At 45.7% G+C, this 22,413-nt stretch overlaps 1 protein-coding gene across 5 annotated transcripts in view; it reads right to left on the bottom strand.

Annotated features, from left to right (window-relative positions):
- The window catches only part of RNF44 (ring finger protein 44), a 186,633-nt gene that overhangs the window by 29,563 nt on the left and 134,657 nt on the right, over positions 1-22,413 (bottom strand). For 4 of the 5 annotated variants that reach the window (XM_069244567.1, XM_069244571.1, XM_069244572.1 and 1 more), the window contains one exon: positions 4,412-4,562. In XM_069244567.1, coding sequence (XP_069100668.1) covers positions 4,412-4,562 — 151 coding nt within the window. The remainder of the gene's footprint in view (positions 1-4,411; positions 4,563-22,413) is intronic. The other variant, XM_069244570.1, reaches the window with a different exon arrangement.

Genomic DNA, 22,413 nt, shown 5'->3' with positions numbered 1-22,413 from the left:
TTCCCAAAGGAACTGGTGTACCAGGACATGGTTCCAGAGAGGCATCATGTAGGAAGTTGGCTCTGTATGTGCTATTTCAAAGTAAGGAATAGCATGCACAGAGTCCAAGGGTTCCCCTTAGAGGTAAAATAGTGGTAAAAATAGATAATCCTAATGCTCTATTTTGTGGTAGTGTGGTCGAGCAGTAGGCTTATCCAAGGAGTAGTGTTAAGCATTTGTTGTACATACACATAGACAATAACTGAGGTACACACACTCAGAGACAAATCCAGCCAATAGGTTTTTATATAGAAAAATATCTTTTCTTAGTTTATTTTAAGAACCACAGGTTCAAATTCTACATGTAATAGCTTATTTGAAAGGTATTGCAGGTAAGTACTTTAGGAACTTTAAATCATAAAAATTGCATGTATACTTTTCAAGTTATTCACAAATAGCTATTTTAAAAGTGGACACTTAGTGCAATTTTCACAGTTCCTAGGGGAGGTAAGTATTTGTTAGTTTTACCAGGTAAGTAAGACACTTACAGGGCTTAGTTCTTGGTCCAAGGTAGCCCACCGTTGGGGGTTCAGAGCAACCCCAAAGTCACCACACCAGCAGCTCAGGGCCGGTCAGGTGCAGAGTTCAAAGTGGTGCCCAAAACACATAGGCTAGAATGGAGAGAAGGGGGTGCCCCGGTTCCGGTCTGCTTGCAGGTAGGTACCCGCGTCTTCGGAGGGCAGACCAGGGGGGGTTTTGTAGGGCACCGGGGGGGACACAAGCCCACACAGAAATTTCACCCTCAGCAGCGCGGGGGCGGCCGGGTGCAGTGTAGAAACAAGCGTCGGGTTTGTAATGGAAGTCAATGGGAGATCTAGGGATCTCTTCAGCGCTGCAGGCAGGCAAGGGGGGGGTTCCTCGGGGAAACCTCCACTTGGTCAAGGGAGAGGGACTCCTGGGGGTCACTCCTCCAGTGAAAGTCCGGTCCTTCAGGTCCTGGGGGCTGCGGGTGCAGGGTCTCTCCCAGGTGTCGGGACTTAGGATTCAAAGAGTCGCGGTCAGGGGAAGCCTCGGGATTCCCTCTGCAGGCGGCGCTGTGGGGGCTCAGGGGGGACAGGTTTTTGTACTCACAGTCTTAGAGTAGTCCTGGGGTCCCTCCTGAGGTGTTGGATCGCCACCAGCCGAGTCGGGGTCGCCGGGTGCAGTGTTGCAAGTCTCACGCTTCTTGCGGGGAGCTTGCAGGGTTCTTTAAAGCTGCTGGAAACAAAGTTGCAGCTTTTCTTGGAGCAGGTCCGCTGTCCTCGGGAGTTTCTTGTCTTTTTGAAGCAGGGGCAGTCCTCAGAGGATGTCGAGGTCGCTGGTCCCTTTGGAAGGCGTCGCTGGAGCAGGATCTTTGGAAGGCAGGAGACAGGCAGGTGAGTTTCTGGAGCCAAGGCAGTTGTCGTCTTCTGGTCTTCCGCTGCAGGGGTTTTCAGCTGGGCAGTCCTTCTTCTTGTAGTTGCAGGAATCTGATTTTCTAGGGTTCAGGGTAGCCCTTAAATACTAAATTTAAGGGCGTGTTTAGGTCTGGGGGGTTAGTAGCAAATGGCTACTAGCCCTGAGGGTGGGTACACCCTCTTTGTGCCTCCTCCCAAGGGGAGGGGGTCACAATCCTAACCCTATTGGGGGAATCCTCCATCTGCAAGATGGAGGATTTCTAAAAGTTAGAGTCACCTCAGCTCAGGACACCTTAGGGGCTGTCCTGACTGGTCAGTGACTCCTCCTTGTTTTTCTCATTATCTTCTCCGGCCTTGCCGCCAAAAAGTGGGGCCTGGCCGGAGGGGGCGGGCAACTCCACTAGCTGGAGTGTCCTGCTGGGTTGGCACAAAGGAGGTGAGCCTTTGAGGCTCACCGCCAGGTGTGACAATTCCTGCCTGGGGGAGGTGTTAGCATCTCCACCCAGTGCAGGCTTTGTTACTGGCCTCAGAGTGACAAAGGCACTCTCCCCATGGGGCCAGCAACATGTCTCGGTTTGTGGCAGGCTGCTAAAACTAGTCAGCCTACACAGATAGTCGGTTAAGTTTCAGGGGGCGCCTCTAAGGTGCCCTCTGTGGTGTATTTTACAATAAAATGTACACTGGCATCAGTGTGCATTTATTGTGCTGAGAAGTTTGATACCAAACTTCCCAGTTTTCAGTGTAGCCATTATGGTGCTGTGGAGTTCGTGTTTGACAGACTCCCAGACCATATACTCTTATGGCTACCCTGCACTTACAATGTCTAAGGTTTTGTTTAGACACTGTAGGGGTACCATGCTCATGCACTGGTACCCTCACCTATGGTATAGTGCACCCTGCCTTAGGGCTGTAAGGCCTGCTAGAGGGGTGTCTTACCTATACTGCATAGGCAGGGAGAGGCTGGCATGGCACCCTGAGGGGAGTGCCATGTCGACTTACTCGTTTTGTCCTCACTAGCACACACAAGCTGGCAAGCAGTGTGTCTGTGCTGAGTGAGAGGTCTCCAGGGTGGCATAATACATGCTGCAGCCCTTAGAGACCTTCCTTGGCATCAGGGCCCTTGGTACTAGAAGTACCAGTTACAAGGGACTTATCTGGATGCCAGGGTCTGCCAATTGTGGATACAAAAGTACAGGTTAGGGAAAGAACACTGGTGCTGGGGCCTGGTTAGCAGGCCTCAGCACACTTTCAATTGTAAACATAGCATCAGCAAAGGCAAAAAGTCAGGGGGCAACCATGCCAAGGAGGCATTTCCTTACACATCACAAATGTAGAAGTAACTTACAAAACCTGGATACTACTGCAAGATAAAAGAGAGCTTGATCGCGGTATATGCAGAAAGGCACAAATAACTCATGAATAACCACAAGAGTTGTTAACTTTAACATTTCCCATTAAAGATGGGGTAAATGGCAAGATCACATGTCTCTTAGTTATGTTTAATATCTTTCATGGCAAACCATCCAGTAAAAATCTCCCTCTTCCTAAATACAAAGACTTAGTGGAAGGTTGCCCTGGGGCCAGAACCCGATCTGTTATCGCAGCATGGAGGGAATAAAAGTAATCTCCAAAGAAATAGATTAAGGATCTAAAACTTCAAGAGGGGGCTAACTTGTTCTGTTGAGATAAACAATTTACCTTTATTAAAAAGGCTGGGTGCTAACAGCTCTAGACCCCACATATGTCCTGCACAGCCTGTCAGCATCAGAAAGGTGTGAACTCCATGCTACTTTATCTTTTGATTCACTATGCCACATATTAGGCAGTAAATGTTTAGTTCAGAATGAAAGTATCCTCCAGTGAACTCCTTTGAGGGAATTCGAAAGAATATTAAGAAAACACTTCTGAACTGCATAGAAAAGAAAGAAGCCCACCTGTGAAATGTCACACTTTGAAAATATCTGGCTTCAGAACTTCAAAATGGTTTCCCCACTTGTGATTTGCTGTTCAAAATCAGATTTTCAATGGCATGGAATGCTGCCTTATAGGTGATTGTAGCAGCTCAACATTCATTCTCATTGAACATCTGAGAGAAGCGGTAGGCAATTTTTGAACCCTCCTGTGGGTAATTATAAAGCTCTTTACCTCTAATGTACCAACAGTTTTATGTTGCAAAAAGACCTTCTAAGATTACAACGGCCTGTCTCATGGTCAACCCCACACGCCACATACAGGATAACTGCCAGTCAGAAATGGGCATTTGCATTTTACATTTTACATTCAGTACAGCACTTTATGCGCAAAGATGTAGGTGGGGACATTTTGAATTAGGTGGATTACATTTTCCTCAGAAAGACTCAACACTTAAGTCAAATGGGAGGCTCCAGGTTGCAAAGTGTGCTACACACAATAAGAACAAATAACGGATGTTACCAGTATGGGTACTCACTTCAGGGAGCCCAAATATAATTTGCCAAACTGATCACTGACAAATAACCTAGCTGGCACTGCAGCTGTACTGGAGTCGTAAATTACTAGGGAAAAAGAAATCTGGACGCAGACCGGATAATTAAAAAAACAGGGCTCTGACGAATGGTTTCTCCATTTGCTATCTAGGCTGCAATTTTTCAGTTAGAAAAAGGCACAAAGAAAACAACTGCACACAGATGTAGACCGAGGATTTTTTCCTACTGTTCAGGATCCTCTCAGCAATGCTGATGAATGTAAGCATGTAACCATGCAAAACCACAGTGTGGGGAGTGCAGAAAAATTAACAAGACAACTTGCAAGCAAAAATAAATATTTTCATCCAGACCATGCATACTTTTTTTTTGCAAATATTCTATTTTTTTCAAGCACAAGCCTTGCAATCAAGATAATTACAGGCAGTACAGGTATGCCCAGTTGTGCCACTTGCCCTTTAATGGCGCCTGTGATACCCAGGACCCCAGTACCCCCAGACGCTAGGATTCTCTGGTTACCCAAGAAAAAAATACCTGTCTGGAACTACTGCGAAACCACTGTGAGCGAGTGAGGGGCGAGTGTAGGGACGGGCGTACCTCGTAATTCTCCATCTCCACATCGTCCACATCCAGATCCAGGCTGATGGCTGGCCCTACAGCCGTCTGTGACACAGGGAGCATCGACCTGGAAGAGGAGCAAGAAAAGACTGATCAAACTCTAGACTAACTACAGAAATGTATATAACATACATTCCACATACGAGGATACAATACTCAAGGTAAGTGGTATGAAAAGTTCAAAAACGTAGTCCATGGAAAACGGTCACCCTGCAACAATGACATGAGCACTGAAAATCAGGGTGATCAGTGGTTCATCACTAGACACCAGAGTCTTCAACAGACAGCTCAGCATTTTAAATATGACCAGGGTAGATTACAATCACTCACTGCCACTGTACGATTGGTGGACTAGGTGAAACAAGCTGTTGATCTTAGATCAGAACTTAGTGGCCAGGTGTTCAGTTCTATATTTTCCCTCAAACTGGATATCTATTTTAAGAAATGTTCGTAACATAGGATTTAATCGGGATCAGGCTGACCAACATAGTGTTCTTTCTACTCAACCTATTTGTGATTGATACTTTATGGAAAAATCACTGTATGCCTCTAATAGAAGCTTGGTTAAAAAAAAAAAAAAAAGGCAATCCATTTTAACCTATTAGCTCAGGAACCAATATTCAAAATCATTATTTAAAATAAATAAACAAGCTTGAAAATCGAATTATAGCTCAAATTACATCAGATTAATATTATCAATAACAAACAATAATGAAGTATATTTTAATTGAACAATACAAGTATTCTATAATCCCCACAGACTCAAAGGACTGAAAGGTACATGGTGCATATCTCTTTTCACTACTATTGCTAATTACAAGCCCAAAGAAGTGAAATGTAAATACATTAAAACAATACACTGGAAGATGCAGGATCACAAGAAAACAACAGCCAGCCAGGGCAAAAATCTGGATCCCAAAGGATACAAAGAGCCACAAGAAAATGTAATATCCAAGAAAGAAGTGACTCAAACAGATGATCTCATTAAAGAACAAAAATATATTTCTACTACAACGTTTCAGCTTCCGCCTTCCTCAGGTAGTACAAGATGGTTTGCTCAGTGGCTGCACAGCTGACACTGGTGGATTTTCAAAAAGCATCATGAGTGGAATGAGTGTTTGTTTTTCACGTAAGGGGAGCGACCCCTTAGGCAAAATTTATTTTAGGCCATTTCTGCCCTCCATGGGGGCACATCAGCCTATTTTAATTAGGCCGATCTGCCCCCGGGGGGCAGAAACTTCTAGGCGCTAGGGCCAATTTTTTTTTTTTTTTTTTTTTTTTTTTTTTTAGAGATGGGGAGCGACCCCTTAGGCAAGGGTCGCTCCCCTGGAGGGGCATATTGTATTTAGACCATTTCTGCCTTCCTTGGGGGCAGAAACCACTAGGCACCGGGGATTTTTTTTGTTTTTGGCGCCAATGTCACGCAGGGGGAGCGACCCCGTAGGCAAGGGTCGCTCCCAGGGAGGGGGGTTAGGGGACAAATTTATTTTAGGCCATTTCTGCCCCCCCCTGAGGCCGGCTGAGCTAGAGGCCAAAATCCACAGGTAGGCACTGTTTTCTATGAAAAAATTTGATGTGTCCACGTTGCGTTTTGGGGCATTTTGCTGTCGCGGGCGCTAGGCCTACCCACACAAGTGAGGTGTTATTTTTATCGGGAGACTTGGGGGAACGCTGGGTGGAAGGAAATTTGTGGCTCCTCTCAGATTCCAGAACTTTCTGTCACCGAAATGTGAGGAAAATGTGTTTTATTTTAGCCAAATTTTGAGGTTTGCAAAGGATTCTGGGTACCAGAACCTGGTCAGAGCCCCACAAGTCACCCCATCTTCGATTCCCCTAGGTCTCTAGTTTTCAAAAACGCACAGGTTTGGTAGGTTTCCCTAGGTGCCGGCTGAGCTAGAGGCCAAAATCTACAGGTAGGCACTTTGCAAAAAACACCTCTGTTTTCTTTCAAAAAATGTGATGTGTCCACGTTGCGTTTTGGGGCGTTTCCTGTCGCGGGCGCTAGGCCTACCCACACAAGTGAGGTATCATTTTTATCGGGAGACTTGGGGGAACATAGATTAGCAAAACAAGTGTTATTGCCCCTTGTCTTTCTCTACATTTTTTCTTTCCAAATATAAGAGTGTGTGTAAAAAAGACATCTATTTGAGAAATGCCCTGTAATTCACATGCTAGTATGGTCACCCCGGAATTCAGAGATGTGCAAATAACCACTGCTCCTCAACACCTTATCTTGTGCCCTTTTTGGAAATACAAAGGTTTTCTTGATAGCTATTTTTCACTCTTTATATTTCAGCAAATGAATTGCTGTATACCCGGTATAGAATGAAAACGCACTGCAGGGTGCAGCTCATTTATTGGCTCTGGGTACCTAGGGTTCTTGATGAACATACAAGCCCTATATATCCCCGCAACCAGAGGAGTCCAGCAGACATAACGGTATATTGCTTTCGAACATCTGACATTGCAGGAAAAAGTTACAGAGTAAAACGTAGAGAAAAATTGATGTTTTTTTCACCTCAGTTTCAATATTTTTCTTTTTCAGTTGTTATTTTCTGTAGGAAACCCTTGTAGGATCTACACAAATTACCCCTTGCTGAATTCAGAATTTTGTCTACTTTTCAGAAATGTTGCGGTTTCTGGGATCCAGCATTGGTTTCATGCCCATTTCTGTCACTGACTGGAAGGAGGCTGAAAGCACAAAAAATCGTAAAAATGGGGTATGTCCCTGTAAAATGCAAAAATTGTGTTGAAAAATTGGGTTTTCTGATTCAAGTCTGCCTGTTCCTGAAAGCTGGGAAGCTGGTTATTTTAGCACCGCAAACCCTTTGTTCATTCCATTTTCAGGGAAAAAACCACAAGCCTTCTTCTGCAGCCCCTTTTTCCAGTTAAAAAAAAAAAAAAAAAAACGAAATTGTCACTGTATTTTGGCTAATTTCTTGGCCTCCTTCTGGGGAACCAACAAAGTCTGGGTACCTCTAGAATCCCTAGGATGTTGGAAAAAAAGGACACAAATTTGGCGTGGGTAGCTTATGTGAACAAAAAGTTATGAGGGCCTAAGCGCGAACTGCCCCAAATAGCCAAAAAAAGGCTCGCCACAGGAGGGGGGAAAAGGCCTGGCAGCAAAGGGGTTAAGACAGCCTGGCCTACAGTGGCTTGTTGCTGTGAGAAAACAGCAATACAATACTGTTTTGGAAATGTATGGGGAGTTGACCATGTGGCTGCTTTACGTATCTCAACTATTGGTATGTTCCCTAAAAATGCCATTGATGCACCCTTCTTTCTTGTAGAATGTGCTTTAGGAGTGATCAGGTGGTGTCTTTGCTTTCAATCCATCCTGCTAAACATTGTTTTGATATAGGAATGCCTTTATGTGGTTCTTGGAACGCAACAAAAAGTTGTTTTGTTTTTCTAAAATCTTTAATTCTATCTATATAGTACATAAGACCTCTTTTGAGATCTAGGGTATGAAGAGCTCTTTCTGCCACAGAGTCTGGCTGTGGAAAGAAGACTGGCAATGCCACTGTTTGGTTGATGTGAAAAGGAGATACTACTTTTGGTAGAAATTTTGGATTTGTTCTAAGTACAACTTTATGTTTGTGTACTTGGAAAGAAGGTTCCTCAAGAGTGAACGCTTGTATCTCACTAACTGTTCTTAAAGAGGTAATAGCTACAAGGAAGGCAACTTTCCATGTTAGAAATTGTATTTGACAAGAGTGCATGGGTTCAAAAGGTGGTCCCATGAGTCTGGTAAGTACTGTATTTAAATTCCACGATAGAACAGGTGGTGTTGTAGGTGGAATAATGCGCATGAAAGCTTTAATCACAGGAACTCTGAATAGAGAAGTATGCAGATATTGCAGTTAGGTGTATTTTGATGGATGAAAAAGCCAAATTTGATTTCTGCAAATGAATTAAATAGCATACAATATGTTGTATAGATGCTGTAAGTGGATCGATGTTTTTAGATTGGCAATAGAAAACAAATCTTTTTCCTCTTGTTTGCGTAGCATTGTCTAGTAGTATTTTTACTTGCTTGTTTAATTACTTCCATTCATTCTGGTTGAAGCTTCAGATAACCAAATTCTAGGACTTCAGGAGCCAAATCGTTAGATTGAGTGCATTGGGGTTTGGATGCCTGATTTGACCTTTGTTCTTTGTTAACAGATCTGGTCTGTTTGAGAGTTTGTAATGTGGTACTACAGAGAGATCTAGAAGTATTGTACACCAGTGATGGCGTGCCCATGTTGGTGCTATGAGTATCACAGTGAGTGAAGTTTGTTGTAGTTTGCTGACCAGAAAGGGAAAGAGTGGGAGAAGGCGAAAAGCGTAAGCAAATATCCATGACCAATTGATCCAGAGAGCATTGTCCTTGTGTAGGAAAGTGGCTTCCTGTTGCAGTTACCCCCCATGTTTTGCCTGATATTGATGCTGACTTGACAGAGGTGTGCTGGGACCCTGCTAACCAGGCCCCAGCACCAGTGTTCTTTCACTAAAAATGTACCATTGTTTCCACAATTGGCACACCTCTGGCACACAGATAAGTCCCTTGTAAAAGGTACCAGTGGTACCAAGGGCCCTGTGACCAGGGAAGGTCTCTAAGGGCTGTAGCATGTGTTGTGCCACCCTTTAGGGACCCCTCACCTAACACATGCACACTACCTTTGCAGATTGTGCGTGTTGGTGGGTAGAAAAAGGCGAAATCGACATGGCACCCCCCTCAGGATGCCATGCATACAAAATACTGCCTGTGGCATAGGTAAGTCACCCCTCTAGCAGGCCTTGCAGCCCTAAGGCAGGGTGCACTATCCCACAGGTGAGGGCATAGTTGCATGAGCAATATGCCCCTACAGTGTCTAAGTCTATTCTTAGACATTGTAAGTACAATGTGGCCATATTAAGTATATGGTCTGGGAGTTTGTCACAAACCAACTCCACAGCTCCATAATGGCTACACTGAATACTGGGAAGTTTGGAATCAAACCTCTCAGAATAATAAACCTACACTGATGCCAGTGTTGGATTTATTGAAAAAAATGCACACAGAGGGCATCTTAGAGATGCCCCCTGTATTTTACCCAATCCTTCAGTGCAGGACTGACTGGTCTGTGCCAGCCTGCTGCTGAGAGATGAGTTTCTGACTCCCTGGGGTGAGGGACTTTGTGCCTTCTGAGGCCAGAAACAAAGCCTGCTCTGGGTGGAGGTGCTTCACACCTCCCCCCTGCAGGAACTGTAACACCTAGCAGTGGGCCTCAAAAGCTCAGGCTTCGCGTTACAATGCCCCAGGGCACTCCAGCTAGTGAAGATGCCCGCCCCCTTGTCAAAGCCCCCACTTTTGGCGGCAAGTCCAGGGGAGATAATGAGAAAAACAAGGAGGAGTCACCCACCAGTCAGGACAGCCCCCAAGGTGTCCTGAGCTGAGGTGAGGTAACCCCTGTCTTTAGAAATCCTCCATCTTGATTTTGGAGGTGATGTGCCCCCCCCTCCCCTCAGGGAGGAGGCACAAGGAGGGTGTAGCCACCCTCAAGGACAGTAGCCATTGGCTACTGCCCCCCAGACCTAAACACACCCCTAAATTGAGTATTTAGGGGCGACCCTGAACCCAGGAAATCAGATTCCTGCAACCTGAAGAAACAAGAAGGACTGCTGACCTACAAGCCTGCAGAGAAGGAGGAAGACGACAACTGCTTTGGCCCCAGCCCTACCGGCCTGTCTCCAACTTCGAAAACCTGCAACCAGCAACGCATCCGACAGGGACCAGCGACCTCTGAAGCCTCAGAGGACTGCCCTGGACTAAAGGACCAAGAAACTCCCGTGAGCAGCGGCCCTGCTCAAAACCAGCTACTTCTTTGCAACAAAGAAGCAACTTTCAAAGACTGCACGTTTCCCACCGGAAGCGTGAGTTCACACTCTGCACCCAACGCCCCTGGCTCGAGAGCCACAGAACAACCACCACAGGGATGACTTCCCTGGGGAATGCGAGCCCGTGAGTGGCCAGAGACGACCCCCCTGAGTCCCCACAGCGGCGCCTGCAGAGAGAATCAAGAGGCTCCCCCTGACCGCCACTGCCTGTAACAATGGACCCGGGGCCCCCCAGGACCTGAAGGAACCGAACCTCAGCGCAGGAGTGACCCCCTCAGGCGACCCTCTGCCTAGCCCAGGTGGTGGCTGCCCCGAGAAGCACCCCCTGTGCCTGCCTGCACCGCTAGAGTGACCCCCGGGTCCCTCCATTGTTTCCTATCTGAAACCCGACGCCTGCTTTGCACACTGCACCCAGCCTCCCCTGTGCCGCTGAAGGTGTGTTTTGTGTGCCTACTTGTGTCCCCCCGCCCAGTGCTCTACAAAACCCCCCAGCTCTGCCCCCGCGAGGACGCGGGTACTTACCTGCTGGCAGACTGGAACCGGAGCATCCCTGTTCTCCATAGGTGCCTATGTGATTTGGGCACCTCTGACCTCTGCACCTGACCGGCCCTGAGCTGCTGGTGTGGTAACTTTGGGGTTGCCTTGAACCCCCAACGGTGGGTTGCCTATGCCCCAGAACTGAGACTTGTAAGTGTTTTACTTACCTCCCAATCTAACCTTTACCTACCTCCCCCAGGAACTGTTGATTTTTGCACTGTGTCAACTTTTAAAATAGCTTATTGCCATTTTAACAAAGACTGTATATGTTATTGCTCTAATTCAAAGTTCCTAACTTACCTGTGTGGAGTACCTTGCATTTTATGTATTTACTTCAAATCTTGAACCTGTGGTATTTTTTTATAAAAACCTATTGGCCTGGAGTACGTGTTTGAGTGTGTGTTCCTCATTTATTGCCTGTGTGTGTACAACAAATGCTTAACACTACTGTAGGAAGTTGGCAATAAAGAGTTGCTGCCTGTATTTTTGCATGTTAGGCGGCCAGGCAGCTAGTGTGGCTAGATCCACCCCACCCTCAGAGACTAATGTAGCTTCAGTGAGGCCCCTGATTTGCTCTGGGCACACTGTTGATCCCACCTGGAGAGTGGCTATTCCAGTGCTAACTGGAGTAGAAGTGGAACCTTTTTTGGGACAGGCCTTGTCTCCAGTTTGGTGTCGCTGCCGATTACAGCTACGACACCAGGCCTTCTTGGGATCAAAGTTTTTACCCTTGTACCAAAATGAGGATTGTGAAGCGGCTTTGGACCCACCCTCCTGGGTCCTGTAGAAGACTTCATTTTTTCCCTTGGATGTCTCAACACTCTTCCCCTGGGGAGTCTTTGTGACCCCTTTCTTTTGGTAACCCCCTGTGGAAGTCTTGGTCACCCTTGTCTTGACCCAGTGGTCTGCCTTCTTTCCCAATTCTAGGGGAGAAATCGGACCTGGGTCTACCAGATGCTGATGCAGTTTATCATTGAAACAATTACTTAAAAGGAGTTCCTTCATAAACAAATTATACAGCCCTTCATAATCATTTACACCACTGCCATTAATCCAACCATCCAGTGTTAGGACTGAAAAAAGTCAACAAAATCAACCCAGGTCTGGCTCAAGGATTTTTGAGCCCCCCCCCCCCCCCGAACCTAATCCTGTACTCCTCAGTTGAGAATCCAAAGCCCTCAATCAGGGTAGCCTTCATGAGGTCATAGGATTCTGCATCTTTTCCAGAGAGTGTGAGGAGTCTATCCCTACACTTTCCAAAGGAGTGCACCCCAGTGAGATTTGTTTACTTTTCTGGTTGCACAAGCACTCTCAAAAGCTGTGAACCATTTGGTGAACCATTTAGTGATGTCATCACCTTCTTCATATTTTGTTACAATCCCTTTGGGGTTTTTTAGCATGTCAGTATTCTCTCTGACCCTATTTAAGTTGCTGCTACCATTGATGGGAGCTAAACCCATCTCTTGTCTTTCCCTTTCTATGGCTAGGAGCTGGCTCTCCAAAGCCAATCTTTTGGCCATCCTGGCTATTCCACTATTGAAGGGACATATGTGTTTGGAGGTCCATAAACACTAGATCTTGAAGTTGACCGTGTGCCTGTGACCATTGTTGTGAGAGGGACTGTTGTAAAGCCCTCATGTTTAGTCTTACCTGCTGGCAGATTGGAACTGGGGCACCCCTGTTCTCCATTGAAGCCTATGTGTTTTGGGCACCTCTTTGACCTCTGCACCTGACCGGCCCTGACCTGCTGGTGTGGTAACTTTGGGGTTGCCTTGAACCCCCAACGATGGGCCGCCTTTGCCCCAACTTTGGGACTTGTAAGTGTTTTACTTACCTCCCAATCTAACCTTTACTTACCTCCCCTGTGAACTGTTGATTTTTGCAGTGTCCACTTTGAAAATAGCTTATTGCCATTTTTACCAAGACTGTACATGTTATTGTTTTCATTCAAATTTCCTAAAGTATCTAAGTGAAGTACCTTACATTTAAAGTGTTTAAATGTAAATCTTGAACCTGTGGTTCTTAAAATAAACTAAGAAAATATATTTTTCAATATAAAAACCTATTGGCCTGGAGTAAGTCTTTGAGTGTGTGTTCCTCATTTATTGCCTTTGTGTGTACAACAAATGCTTAACAATACCCTCTGATAAGCCTACTGCTCGACCACACTACCACAAAATAGAGCATTAGAATTATCTACTTTTGCCACTATCTTACCTCTAAGGGGAACCCTTGGACTCTTTGCACACTATTTCAATTTCTTACTTTGAAATAGTATATACAGAGCCAACTTCCTACACCAATTCTCTGTGGTGATACTTTGCCAATGAGAGTGGAATTGCTGTAGTCTTCCTCCCACAGGAGATATGCGGAGGAGAAGGGAGGGAGGGAAGGAAGTCACTGTTTAGGTTGTTTTGTGGTCTGCTTAGGTTTGGAATTTACCTCTGTTCCTGAAATATTGTCCTCTATAGGATCCTCCAAACCAACCTCTGATATGGGGTTTGTTGTCCCTGCTTTGTTTGGGAGGTGGAAGCATCTGAGGATTGTGGCTTAAAACCTCCTCTAAACTGTGGCGAAAGGAGCCTCTATACGGGGTGGTGTATAAAGCACCCTTTGCTTTCGCAGTATGTGAGTCCTTCCTCAGTTTCTCAATAGTGGTGTTTACTTCTGGGCCAAAGAGGTGCTTCTTGTCAAAAGGCATATTAAGTACTGCCTGTTGAATTTCTGATTTAAAACCAGAGGAGCGTAGCCATGCAGGTCTTCTAATTGTGATGGCAGTATTTACACTCCTTGCAGCTGTATCAGCAGCATTGAGGGCAGATCTTTTTTGATTACTGCTAGCTTGTTCCTCTTCCTCCACTTGTTGTGCTCTTTTTTGATGCTTCTTTGGAAGATGCTGTATAAGATCTTGCATTTCGTCCCAATGGGCCCTGTCATACCTAGCTAGAAGTGCCTGGGAATTTGCAATTCTCCACTGATTTGTTGCTTGTGTGGCAACTCTTTTCCCAGCTACATGAAATTTTCTACTCTCCTTATCAGGAGGCGGTGCGTCTCCTGATGACTGTCTGTTTGCCCTTTTCTTTGCCGCACTAACTACTACTGAGTCTGGAGGGACCTGATGAGTGACGTAATCTGGGTCAGTAGGGGCAGGCTTATACTTTTCATCAATTCTAGGAGTGATGATCCTAGGTTTGACAGGTTCATTAAAAATTTGGTCTGCATGTTTAACCATTCCTGGTAACATTGGGAGACACTGGTATCTGGAATGAGTAGAAGACAGTGTATTACATAAAAATACATCTTCTAATGGCTCAGAATGCATGGCTACTCCATGATAAGCTGCTGCCCTAGATATTACTTGGGTGTATGCAGTGGTGTCTTCTGGAGGATGGTTTTGATGGATAAATGTCTGGATCATTGTCCGGGATGGGATCAGGGTCATAGAGGTTCCATGGGTATGCTGTATCTCCATGTGAGTATAAAGAATGTGTTGGAGAAGGCAGTGGTGGTGGGCTTTTCCGAGGTGAGAAAGAACTGTGGAGATTGAGGAGGAGCTGTATGGAGAGGTAGTGGCTTCTCCTTTTGTTTTTGCACCTTTGCTGGTGGTTGCACAGAGTCTAATTCCACTTGGTAAGCTAGCTTTATTTTGGTTTTTAAAGGAGATGCAGTGATGATTCTTCTGGTTTCCTTATGAATATGGATTCTGGACTGTCTCTCATACATAACCTGTAATATTGGTTCAATCTCAGTCTCTTCTTCAGAAGTCTTATGAGATTCCATGATTGGCTTTGCAATCGGTTTTAAATTTTTTGGAAAATCCTTGTTCCTCTGTATATGAGGATTTGTTCGGCTCCGAGGTGTGTATCTTTTTCGGTCCCTAAAAAATAGTCTGTTTTCTTGGCTCTAAGGCGATTGCCGAATTTTTGACTCAGAGGAATGGGGTCTTTTACTGGAGTCTGAAGTGGTGCTTTTAATGGATTTGCTCAACTCAGAGGTGGACGGAGGAGAGCCTTTTTCAGCGACGGTCGCCAGCAGTCTTTTTTCGGGCCGTACCCATGGCCTTCCGGCAGTAGTGTACCCACGGCCTTTGAATGTTTGTTCTGCAGGGGTGTAGGGGCAGACGTACTCACATGCTGGCCAGCTGTGATGGGTCTGTCACCTTCAGATCCCTGTTCGGAGTCTGTGTCTCAGATGGAGACTGCTATCTGCGCCTGCTCTTCCTCCATGACGTCGAGATGTTCGCTGCTTTTCGACGCCATTTCGAGTCTTCGGGCTCTGCGATCTCTCAGGGTCCTCTTTGATCCAAATGATCAACAGTCCTCACAATGTTCCTCCCGATGGTCTGGAGAAAGGCACAAATTACAAACCAAGTGTTGGTCTGTATAGGGGTATTTCGCACAGCACCGAGGGCAGAATCGGAATGGAGTCCGATCTATCAGGCTTTCAACGCGGTAGGCCCGAACAGGCCAGAGTTGGGCGCACGCTCCTCAAAGGGCAAAATAAAGGTTCCGATGGTACTACCGGTTCGATGCTAGATGGGAAACGTGATCAAAACAATACTGACGAATAAGAAGGTTTTCTGAGGCTTTCCGAATCAAAATCTCAGAGCGAGGGGAAACACACCTGAACCCGGCCGCAGAAAGGAAACAATCTAACAATGGAGTCTATGCCCATGCGCACTGAAACTGAGAGGAGTCACTCGATCCCGTGACTCGAAAACACTTCTTCGAAGAAAAACAACTTGTAACACTCCGAGCCCAACACTAGATGTCGGAAGAGCTATGCAACACTAGATGTCAGAAGAGCTATGCATAGCATGTGTATCTGCAGCTACACATGCCATCGAACATACAGATATATGGAAAATGTCACTTACCCAGTGTACATCTGCTGTGCATACGTCTGCCATCTAGTGTTGGGCTCGGAGTGTTACAAGTTGTTTTTCTTCGAAGAAGTGTTTTCGAGTCACAGGATCGAGTGGTGACTCCTCTTCGGCTCCATTGCGCATGGACATCAACTCCATGTTAGATTGTTTTCCCGCAGAGGGTAAGGTAGGAGTGATAGAGTATAAAGTAAAGAGATGTCCATGCAAATGGAATATATATATATATATATATATATATATATATATATATATATATATATATATATATATATATATATATATATATATATATATATATATATAAAATGTCACTTACCCAGTGTACATCTGTTCGTGGCATGAGACGCTGCAGATTCACATGCTGTGCATTATCCTACCATCTAGTGTTGGGCTCGGAGTGTTACAAGTTGTTTTTCTTCGAAGAAGTCTTTTTGAGTCACGAGACCGAGTGACTCCTCCCTTTTGGCTGCACTGCGCATGGGCATCGACTCCATCTTAGATTGTTTTCCCGCATAGAGTGAGGTAGGAGTGGTGGAATGAGAATAGTAAAGATGTCCATGCAATGGAGTAGATATATATGTACATAGTATGTGCTAAAGGAATGTTTATTTACATATATACAATTTCTAATTGCAACTTAAATGGCTACAGGCTCCCGGGGAGGTGGGAGGGCGCATGTGAATCTGCAGCAGAACATGCCACGAACAGATGTACACTGTGTAATTGACATTTTCCGTTCGATGGCTTGCGTAGCGGCAGATACACATGCTGTGCACAGACTACAAAGCAGTAATCCTCCCAAAAGCGGTGGTCAACCTGTAGGAGTTGAAGTTGTTTGAAATAATGTTCTCAGTACAGCCTGTTGTACTGTGGTTTGTTGTGTTGCTAACATATCTACACAGTAGTGTTTGGTAAACATATGAGATGTAAACCAAGTGGCTGCGTTACAAATCATTGTCATTGGTATGTTACCTAGAAAGGCCATTGTTGCTCCTTTCTTCCTAGTGGAGTGTGCCTTTGGTGTAATGAGTAGCTCTCTTTTAGCTTTTAGGTAACAAGTTTGTATGCATTTGACTATCCATCTGGCTATGCCCTGTTTGGATATAGGGTTACCAGCATGAGGTTTTTGGAAAGCGACGAACAATTGCTTAGTTTTACGAAATGGTTTTGTTCTGTCTATATAGTACATTAGTGCTCTTTTTATGTCTAATGTATGCAGTGCTCTTTCTGCTACTGAGTCTGGCTGTGGGAAGAAGACTGGGAGCTCCACAGTTTGGTTTAAATGAAACAGTGAAATGACTTTTGGCAAAAAATTTGGATTTGTGCGGGGAACTATTTTATGTTTGTGTACTTGTATAAAGGGTTCTTCGATAGTGAACGCTTGTATTTCACTAACTCTTCGTAGTGAAGTGATGGCTACTAGAAATTCTACCTTCCAAGTTAAGAATTGGATTTGGCAAGAATGCATGGTTCCAAAAGGTGGACCCATGAGTCGTGTAAGTACAATATTAAGGTTCCACGAGGGTACTGATGGGGTTCTTGGAGGTATAAAACTTTTTAGTCCTTCCATAAAGGCTTTAATAACTGGTATTCTAAATAGTGATTTTGTGTTTAATCTGCAAGTAAGCAGAGATTGCAGTGAGATGAATTTTGATGGAAGAAAAAGCGAGATTTGCTTTTTGTAGGTGTAGTAAATAACCCACAATGTCTTGTATGGAGGCATCTAATGGTGTGACTGTTTGCTTGGCAGTAGAAAACAAACCTTTTCCATTTATTAGCATAACAATGCCTGGTGGTAGGTTTTCTGGCCTGTTTAATGACTTCCATACACTCATTTGGAAGATTTAGATAGCCAAACTCTAAGACTTCAGGAGCCAGATTGCTAGGTTGAGCGTTGCTGGATTGGGGTGCCTGATCTGTTGTTTGTGTTGTGTTAACAGATCTGGTCTGTTTGGGAGTTTGATGTGAGGTACTACAGAGAGGTCCAACAGTGTGGTGTACAACGGTTGGCGTGCCCACGTCAGTGCTGTATTAGTTTGAGTTTGTTTTGACCCAGTTTGTTGACTAGAAAAGGAATTAGTTGGGGGGGGGGGGGGGGGGGGGGGGGGGAAGTGTAAGCAAATATCCCTGACCAATTGATCCATAGAGCATTGCCCTTGGACTGAGGATGTGGGTACCTGGACGCGAAGTTTTGGCATTTTGCGTTTTCTTTTGTGGCGAACAGATCTATGTCTGGTGTCCCCCACTGGTGAAAGTATTCTTGTAGTATCTGGGGATGTATTTCCCCTCTCGTGAGTTTGCTGGTGATCTAGACTGAGATTGTCCGCTAATTGATTGTGAATGCCTGGAATATACTGCACAATTAGGCGAATGTTGTGAATTACCCAATGCCAAATCTTTTGTGCTGAGGCATAGTTGTGATGTGTGTGTCCCCCTTGTTTGTTTAGGTGGTACATTGTTGTCATATTGTCAGTTTTGATGAGAATGTGTTTGTGAGCTAGAAGAGGTTGAAATGCTTTTAGTGCTAGGAAGACTGCTAGCAGCTCTAAGTGATTTAAGTGTAGTTGTTTCTGTTGACTGTCCCATTGTCCTTGTATATTGCGATTGTTAAGGTGTGCTCCACACCCAATCATTGATACATCTGTTGTGAGAATGGCATGAGGCACAGGGTCTTGAAAAGGCCGCTGTAAGGAAATGCCTCCTTGGCATGGTTACCCCCTGACTTTTTGCCTTTGCTGATGCTATGTTTTGAATTGAAAGTGTGCTGAGGCCTGCTAACCAGGCCCCAGCACCAGTGTTCTTTCCCTAAACCTGCACTTTTGTATCCACAATTGGCACACCCTGGCATCCAGATAAGTCCCTTGTAAATGGTACCCCTGGTACCAAGGGCCCTGATGCCAAGGAAGGTCTTTAAGGGCTGCAGCATGTCTTATGCCACCCTGGAGACCCCTCACTCAGCACAGACACACTGCTTGCCAGCTTGTGTGTGCTGGTGAGAACAAAATGAGTAAGTTGACATGGCACTCCCCTCAGGGTGCCATGCCAGCCTCTCACTGCCTATGCAGGTATAGATAAGTCACCCCTCTAGCAGGCCTTACAGCCCTAAGGCAGGGTGCACTATACCATAGGTGAGGGCACCAGTGCATGAGCTCTGTGCACCTACAGTGTCTAAGCAATACCTTAGACATTTTAAGTGCAGGGTAGCCATAAGAGTATATGGTCTGGGAGTCTGTTTTACACGAACTCCACAGCACCATAATGGCTACACTGAAAACTGGGAAGTTTGGTATCAAACTTCTCAGCACAATAAATGCACACTGATGCCAGTGTACATTTTATTGTGAAATACACCCCAGAGGGCACCTTAGAGGTGCCCCCTGAAACCTTAACCGACTATCTGTGTAGGCTGACTGGTTCCAGCAGCCTGCCACAACCGAGACATGTTGCTGGCCCCATGGGGAGAGTGCCTTTGTCACTCTGAGGCCAGTAACAAAGCCTGCACTGGGTGGAGATGCTAACACCTCCCCCAGGCAGGAGCTGTCACACCTGGCGGTGAGCCTCAAAGGCTCACCCCTTTGTGCCAGCACCGCAGGACACTCGAGCTAGTGGAGTTGCCCGCCCCCTCCGGCCACGGCCCCCACTTTTGGCGGCAAGGCCGGAGAAAATAATGAGAATAACAAGGAGGAGTCACTGGCCAGTCAGGACAGCCCCTAAGGTGTCCTGAGCTGAAGTGACTAACTTTTAGAAATCCTCCATCTTGCAGATGGAGGATTCCCCAATAGGATTAGGGATGTGACCCCCTCTCCTTGGGAGGAGGCACAAAGAGGGTGTACCCACCCTCAGGGCTAGTAGCCATTGGCTACTAACCTCCCAGACCTAAACACGCCCTTAAATTTAGTATTTAAGGGCTTCCCTGAACCTAAGAATGTAGATTCCTGAAACTACAAGAAGAAGAGGACTGCTGAGCTGAAGAACCCCTGCAGAGGAAGAACAGAAGACACCAACTGCTTTGGCCCCAGACTTACCGACCTGTCTCCTGCCTTCCAAAGAAACCTGCTCCAGCGACGCTTTCCAAGGGACCAGCGACCTCTGAATCCTCTGAGGACTGCCCTGCTTCAAGAAAGACAAGAAACTCCCGAGGACAGCGGCACTGCTCCAAAAGAACTGCAACTTTGTTTCAAGGAGCAGATTTAAAGACCCCTGCAACTCCCCGCAAGAAGCGTGAGACTTGCAACACTGCACCCGGCGACCCCGACTCGACTGGTGGAGAACCAACACCTCAGGGAGGACCCTCCGGCGACTCCAAGACCGTGAGTAACCAAAGTTGTCCCCCCTGAGCCCCCAAAGCGACGCCTGCAGAGGGAATCCCGAGGCTCCCCCTGACCGCGACTGCCTGAACTCCATTTCCTGACGGCTGGAAAAGACCCTGCACCCGCAGCCCCCAGCACCTAAAGGAACGGAACTCCTGTGCAGGAGTGACCCCCAGGAGGCCCTCTCCCTTGTCCAGGTGGAGGCTACCCCGAGGAGCCCCCCCCTCACCTGCCTGCAACGCTGAAGAGATCCCTTGATCTCTCATTGAAAACCATTGTAAACCCGACGCGTGTTTGCACACTGCACCCGGCCGCCCCCGCGCTGCTGAGGGTGTACTTTTTGTGCTGACTTGTGTCCCCCCCGGTGCCCTACAAAACCCCCCCTGGTCTGCCCTCCGAAGACGCAGGTACTTACCTGCTGGCAGACCGGAACCGGGGCACCCCCTTCTCTCCATTGAAGCCTATGTGTTTTGGGCACCTCTTTGACCTCTGCACCTGACCGGCCCTGAGCTGCTGGTGTGGTAACTTTGGGGTTGCTCTGAACCCCCAACGGTGGGCTACCTTGGACCAAAAACTGAAACCTGTAAGTGACTTATTTACCTGTGAAACCTAACAATACTATACCTCCCCCAGGAACTGTGAAAATTGCACTGTCTACTTTTAAAACAGCTTATTGTGTTTTATGTAAAAAGTATACATGCTAATGTAATGATTCAAAGTTCCTAAAGTACTTACCTGCAATACCTTTCAAATGAGATATTACATGTAGAATTTGAACCTGTGGTTCTTAAAATAAACTAAGAAAATATATTTTTCTATAACAAAACCTATTGGCTGGATTTGTCTCGAAGTGTGTGTTCCTCATTTATTGCCTGTGTGTATGTACACTAAATGCTTAACACTACTCCTTTGATAAGCCTTCTGCTCGACCACACTACCACAAAATAGAGCATTAGTATTATCTCTTTTTGCCACTATCTTACCTCTAAGGGGAACCCTTGGACTCTGTGCATACTATTCCTTACTTTGAAATAGTGCATACAGAGCCAACTTCCTACATTGGTGGATCAGCGGTGGGATACAAGACTTTGCATTTGCTGGACTACTCAGCCAATACCTGATCACATGACAAATTCCAAAAATTGTCATTAGAAATTGATTTTTGCAATTTGAAATTTTTCTAAATTCTTAAAAGACCTGCTAGGGCCTTGTGTTAGATCCTGTTTAGCATTTCTTTTAGAGTTTAAAAGTTTGGTAAAAGTTTGAATTAGATTCTAGAACTAGTTTTTAGATTCTTAAAAAGTATTCCAACTTTTAGAAGCATAATGTCTAATACAGATGTGAATGTGGTGGAACTCGACACCACACCTTACCTCCATCTACAGATGAGAGAGCTAAGGTCACTCTATAAACTAAAGAAAATAGCAATGGGCTCCAGACCTTCCAAACTACAGCTCCAGGAGCTGTTGGCAGAGTTTGAAAGAGCCAACCCCTCTGAGGATGGCAACACAGAGGATGAGTATAGTGACTTGGAGGGTGATTCCCCCCCACCAGTCCTATCTAGGGAGGACAGGGCCTCTCAAGCCCTGACTCCACAAATCATAGTCAGAGATGCTGGTTCCCTCACAGGAGGGACCAACCTCTCTGAAATCACTGAGGATAACTCCAGTGAAGAGGACATCCAGTTAGCCAGGATGGCCAAAAGATTGGCTTTGGAAAGACAGATCCTAGCCATAGAAAGGGAAAGACAAGAGATGGGCCTAGGACCCATCAATGGTGGCAGCAACATAAATAGGGTCAGAGATTCTCCTGACATGTTGAAAATCCCTAAAGGGATTGTAACTAAATATGAAGATGGTGATGACATCGCCAAATGGTTCACAGCTTTTGAGAGGGCTTGTGTAACCAGAAAAGTGAACAAATCTCACTGGGGTGCTCTCCTTTGGGAAATGTTCACAGGAAAGTGTAGGGATAGACTCCTCACACTCTCTGGAAAAGATGCAGAATCTTATGACCTCATGAAGGGTACCCTGATTGAGGGCTTTGGATTCTCCACTGAGGAGTATAGGATTAGATTCAGGGGGGCTCACAAATCCTCGAGCCAGACCTGGGTTGACTTTGTAGACTACTCAGTAAAAACACTAGATGGTTGGATTCAAGGCAGTGGTGTAAGTAATTATGAGGGGCTGTACAATTTATTTGTGAAAGAACACCTGTTAAGTAATTGTTTCAATGACAAACTGCATCAGCATCTGGTAGACCTAGGACCAATTTCTCCCCAAGAATTGGGAAAGAAGGCGGACCATTGGGTCAAGACTAGGGTG

The sequence above is a fragment of the Pleurodeles waltl genome, chromosome 7 (assembly GCF_031143425.1).
Source record: "Pleurodeles waltl isolate 20211129_DDA chromosome 7, aPleWal1.hap1.20221129, whole genome shotgun sequence".
Lineage (NCBI taxonomy): Eukaryota > Metazoa > Chordata > Amphibia > Caudata > Salamandridae > Pleurodeles > Pleurodeles waltl.
The sequence above is the reverse complement of the archived record's forward strand: the minus strand, read 5'-3'. Positions and strand labels throughout refer to the sequence as shown.